Genomic DNA, 5,664 nt, shown 5'->3' on the forward strand with positions numbered 1-5,664 from the left:
TTGCACACCACCATTATCTGAGCTAGATCTTCTTTTCTAGTTCAATCATTCAAATCTCCGACCTTCAAAGAGCCCGGATCTCATGTGCTTTCTCTTACTTTTTTTTGTTGTTTAGTAGATCTTACTATTGGAAACCTTTTAATTTTCCTTATTCACCGTCAATCGTATATAGTCTTTCTTTTTTTATTCCTTAATTATTGGTCTTTCCTTGATTCAAGGCTGTAACAATTGTATAAGTACACTTCCTTTTGATAATGAAATTAAGCTTTTGGTATCAATCTCTTTATGGTATCAGAGCATTCGATCCAGAAACTAAAGAAAAGAAAATCCTAATCACCTCTATGGCCGGCGACGATGCAACCAAAACCCACAACCAGAATGAGAAGGAGATCATCGATCACAACTCACCTCTCTACCTACATGCTTCCGACTACCCAAAACAGATGCACGTGAATGAAGTGCTGACCGACAAGAACTACAACGATTGGGAACAAGAGATGATGAATTTCTTGTTCGCCAAGAACAAAACCGGTTTCGTTGATGGGTCGATCAAAAGACCAGAGACGGAATCTGAGAAATATCTACCTTGGATGCGTTGCGATGCGATGATCAAAGGTTGGCTGACCACGGCGATGGAGAAAGAGATTCGCAACAGCGTGAAATATGCAAAAACGGCTACAGAAATTTGGCAAGATTTGAAGGAACGCTTCGGAAAGGAGAGCGCTCCCAAGGCATACGAACTAAAACAGGCAATGAACAACACTCGACAAGATGACACCACCGTGTCAGCCTACTATACTAGACTCCGTGTCTTGTGGGACGAGATGGAGACAATTCTTCCCACTCCTCGATGTTCCTGTAATGGTTGTTCGTGTGGTCTCGCAAAGAAGCTAACCGAACTGAAAGAAAAAGAGAGAACTTACGAGTTCCTTATGGGGCTTGATGACCAATTCAGTGTTATAAAGACACAAATATTGGCCATGAAACCTACGCCAAAGTTGAGCACCGTCTATTATCTTGTGGCGGAGGATGAGCAGCAACGAATGATTACCGCTTCCAAGAAACCGGCCTGTGAAGTGGCTGCTTTCCAAGCCAGCCTTCAAGGAAGGCGAGAACCGACACGTAACTCACAAGAAAAGGGATGGACAAAAACAGAAAAAGGCACCGTTTCCACCGAGTCTTGCAACCATTGTGGAAAGAAAGGGCACGATCGTGAAAGATGTTTCAAAAGAATCGGTTACCCCGAATGGTGGCCAGCCAAAGGAAAAGGAGACAAGCCAAAACCAAAGGCTGCCATGGTGGAAACAAAATCGTGCCCGATACCGGGAATGACGGAAGAACAATATGCTAATTTCTTGAAACTGTTTGGGGGAAATCATGACGAACCTATTGTCGCTAATATGGCAGGTAGAATTAATACCAATGATGATGATTGGGTTGTGGATACAGGTGCCACCGACCATATAACCCACCAAAGTCACCTCCTGGACAAGTTTTTAATAAATAATAATGAAAGGCCTGTCACTATTCCTAATGGGGAATCAATCCCTGTAAAAAGGAAAGGAGAAATTACTTTCAAGGGTGGAATCAACATTAAAGGAGTTCTTTTTGTTCCAAATTTTAAGTGCAACCTTTTATCGGTTCGAAAACTCTCGAAAGATCTTTATTGTGCAGTAACCTTTTTCCCTGATTTCTTTGTTATACAGGATCTAAAAACGAGGAACTTGATTGGAGCGGGTGATTGCCATGGTGGTCTCTATTGGATGAAGGGAATAAAGGAAGAAAGAAAGGCGATGGCGGTAATGATCGATGCATGGCACAAACGTCTTAGGCATGCATCCGACATAAAATTATCTCGTGTTAATTTTCTTAAAGAAGTTTCTTCAAGTTTTAGGAACAAAGTTTGTGATTCATGTAATAAGGCCAAACTCACTCGATTACCTTTTCCAATTAGTAGTATTAAAACTACCAATTGTTTTGAATTGATCCACTGTGATGTTTGGGGAAAATATCGGAAACCATCGTTGACAGGGGCAAATTACTTTCTTACGATTGTCGATGACTATAGTAGAGCCGTTTGGGTATATTTACTCAAACACAAACACGAGGCGAGTACTTGCCTAATTGATTTTTACAACATGGTAAAAACGCAATTTGAAAAGGGTATAAAAGAATTAGATGCGACAACGGTGGAGAGTTTGTTTCAAACAACATGAATGAGTTCTATAGAGAACATGGGATTGTCTTGGAAACCAGTTGCCCTCGTACCCCGCAACAAAATGGCGTAGTCGAACGAAAACATAGACACCTTTTGGAGATCGCACGAGCCTTACGTTTTGAAGCGAACCTTCCGACAACCTTTTGGGGGGAGTGTATCCTTACGGCTACCTACATCGTTAACCGATTACCTTCCAAAGTCATAAATGACAAAACTCCATATGAAATCCTATTCGAACGATATCCCGAATACGATCATATGCGAGTTTTCGGATGTCTCGCCTACTACAAAAACACCGAAACAAATGGAGATAAATTTGAACCAAGAGGAAAACCAAGGGTATTTTTAGGCTATCCTCCCGGCAAAAAGGGGTACAAAATTTACGACCTTGAAAAAGGGAAAATGGTAATGATGCGAGACGTAAAGTTTATCGAAGACTCTTTTCCTTTTCAAAAAATAGAAAATTTTGAACAAGAAATTTTTGAGTACTTGAGGCCTACCCCACAATATGATGAAGCATATGAAGTTGTCGAAAATGTGGAGACAAGGGGAGATTCCATGCAAAGTGATGAAGAAAACCAAATGCATAGCATGGAGGAACAACTTGAAGAAATAGTAGAAGAAGAACAAAACATGGAAAGTAACACAAATAATAATGATGTTCACATGGGCACTAACGAGGAACCCCACATCAACAAACAAGAGTCTATTGAAGGAAGACAAAAGCGACAGAAAGCACAACCAAAGCATTTAAGTGATTATCAAGTAAAGCTTCCCCCATCCATCAACCACATGCAGCCTACCTCCAATCAAGAGTCCTCGACGGTACATCCTTTATCCCATTATGTTTCTTTTGAGCATTTTTCTAATACTCACAAAGCATTTTTGTCCGCCATCAATACCCATGATGAGCCAAAGTCTTTTCATCAAGCAGCTCAAGATGAGAATTGGAAAGAAGCCATGCAAAAGGAAATTCATGCTCTTGAACAAAACGGGACGTGGAACCTCGAACAATTACCGGAAGGGAAGAAAGCCATCGATTCAAGGTGGGTGTACAAAATCAAGTTCAAACCGGATGGGGAGGTAGAAAGATACAAAGCGAGACTCGTCGCAAAAGGTTTTACACAAATAGAAAGAGTGGACTATCACGACACATTCGCACCCGTCGCAAAATTGGTAACATTAAGAACACTTCTAGCCATTGCCGTGAAACGAAGGTGGGAGATTCAACAACTCGACGTGAATAATGCGTTTTTACACGGAGACTTAGAGGAGGAAGTTTACATGAAAATTCCTCAAGGGTTCTCAAAGAAAGACGAAACAAGGGTATACAAACTCAAAAAGTCCATCTACGGGTTGTAGCAAGCATCTCGGAATTGGTACTACAAGTTCACTAGATCCCTTATTAGCCTCGGTTACAAGCAGTCTAAGGCTGATCACTCTTTGTTCATTTATAAAAATGGTGATGCATATGTAGCAGCCCTCATATATGTAGATGATGTAATACTAGTTGGAAATGACGTGAGATGGATTGAGAGAACGAAGTCTTATCTTGACGAGAAGTTTAGCATAAAAGACCTTGGCCCCTTGAAATATTTCTTGGGCATCGAAGTGGCAAGAACATCCGAAGGGTTAATTCTCAGCCAACATAAGTACACATTGGATATCCTTGAAGACAGTGGATTAACGGGATGCCGCCCCAGTTCGTTTCCCATGGAACCAAATCTGAAACTGGATAAAGGAGAAGAAGAAGAGAAGATAGACGCAAGCCAATATCGAAGACTCGTAGGACGCCTACTTTACCTACAAGTCACTCGCCCAGATATAGCTTATTCCATAAGCATTCTAAGCCAATTTGTTGGAGACCCACAACACATCCACATGGAGGCTGCCAATAGAGTTTTGCGATACCTTAAAACTACCATTGGCCAAGGCATTCTCTTACCAAACACGAGCGACACCAACCTTGTAGCCTATTGTGATGCGGATTGGCTTGGATGTCCCCTTAGTAAACGATCAAGGTCCGGTTATGTGCTTCTATTAGGGGGAGCTCCAATATCCTGGAAATCGAAGAAACAATCCGTGGTGTCTCGCTCCTCGGCTGAAGCGGAATATCGGGCAATGGCCACCGCGGTCAGCGAGATCATATGGGTTCGTTGGCTGTTGGAAGAACTTGATACTGCTGTGGGTGATCCTACACCGTTGCTATGCGATAACGAGGCAGCCAACCATATAGCTAACAATCCCGTCTTCCATGAGAGGACGAAGCATGTTGAAATGGACTGTTATTTTGTCCGTGAACGAGTTGAACGCAAAGAAATAGTGCCGGTCCATATCAATTCTAAGCAACAGGTCGCCGACTTACTTACCAAACCGCTTGGCTCCCGTTTACTACAAACATTACTGGTCAAGTTGGGCATTCGAAACTTACATGCACCAACTTGAGGGGGAGTATTGGAAACCTTTTAATTTTCCTTATTCACAGTCAATCGTATATAGTCTTTCTTTTTTTATTCCTTAATTATTGGTCTTTCCTTGATTCAAGGCTGTAATAATTGTATAAGTAAACTTCCTTTTGATAATGAAATTAAGCTTTTGGTATCAATCTCTTTACTTACTCTTAACCACTCTGTCACGGAAATTGACTGGTGGCCACCGCCAAGCTCATACTTTGTAGTGAGATGGGAGGCAGCGAAATGCCACCGGTGGCGGAGTCCGTGATTCGCTCCTTCGGTTCTTTTATTCTCCTCCCAAACAGAGGGATACGGAGGCATATGATGATAAGCGAAGATGCGGTGTTCCGGTTGTTTCAGTGGTGTTTCAACAGCTTTCCGGTTGTTTTGGCGGTGTTTCGGTAGCTTTCCGGTCGTTATGGCGGTGTTTCGGTCGTTGCGGCGGTGTTCTGATTGTTTCCTGGCAACGATCGACGATGGCGGTATGGTTGTTTCGACTATATATCGGTGGTTTCTGTGGTTGTCTAATGGTGGTTAGGTGTAAAGAGAAATAAAAGATATTTATATGGTAGGTGGGGTGGATGGGTATAAATGTGGTTGAAAATTGTTATATATATATATATATATATATATATATATATATATATATATATATATATATATATAATTCAAATAAAAACAGTAAATACTGATAACGTAAAAATACTATGATTATGTTGTTACTAGGCGAGTGCCTACGCGTTGCGTGAGATATAAAAAAATATTTTATATTAAAAATACTAAATCATTGTTAATAACAATTAAATAATAATTTCATAAACAATATAAAAAATGATTTATAGTGTTGTTATTATGTTGAACTATATTATAAGAGATAAGGTTGGAACTTGAAAAGAGATAACATTGGAACTTGAAGTTGTTTTGCATATACAAAGTTATATGATTAAAATAGAAAAAAAAATTAATTTTTAAAAATAAATAAATCGTTATTGT

General features: G+C 40.4%; 1 protein-coding gene across 1 annotated transcript; it reads left to right on the top strand.

Moving 5' to 3' along the window:
* The first annotated feature begins 341 nt into the window (after positions 1-341).
* LOC145066689 (uncharacterized) lies at positions 342-1,216 on the top strand. Its single transcript, XM_079013969.1, has 2 exons — positions 342-1,108; positions 1,156-1,216. Exons 1-2 carry the CDS (start codon positions 342-344, stop codon positions 1,214-1,216), a joined length of 828 nt encoding a protein of 275 aa, XP_078870095.1.
* Positions 1,217-5,664: the final 4,448 nt, after the last annotated feature.

This window comes from Lactuca serriola, chromosome 8, assembly GCF_051521515.1.
Source record: "Lactuca serriola cultivar US96UC23 chromosome 8, Lser_US96UC23_V15, whole genome shotgun sequence".
NCBI lineage: Eukaryota > Viridiplantae > Streptophyta > Magnoliopsida > Asterales > Asteraceae > Lactuca > Lactuca serriola.

Bases quoted from the DNA above. Each gene is read 5' to 3' on its own strand.
- LOC145066689 (XM_079013969.1), top strand. From the start codon at position 342: ATGGCCGGCGACGATGCAACCAAAACCCACAACCAGAATGAGAAGGAG. The intron at 1,109-1,155 runs GCGAGAACCGAC...GGACAAAAACAG, and splicing joins CAAGCCAGCCTTCAAGGAAG to AAAAAGGCACCGTTTCCACC.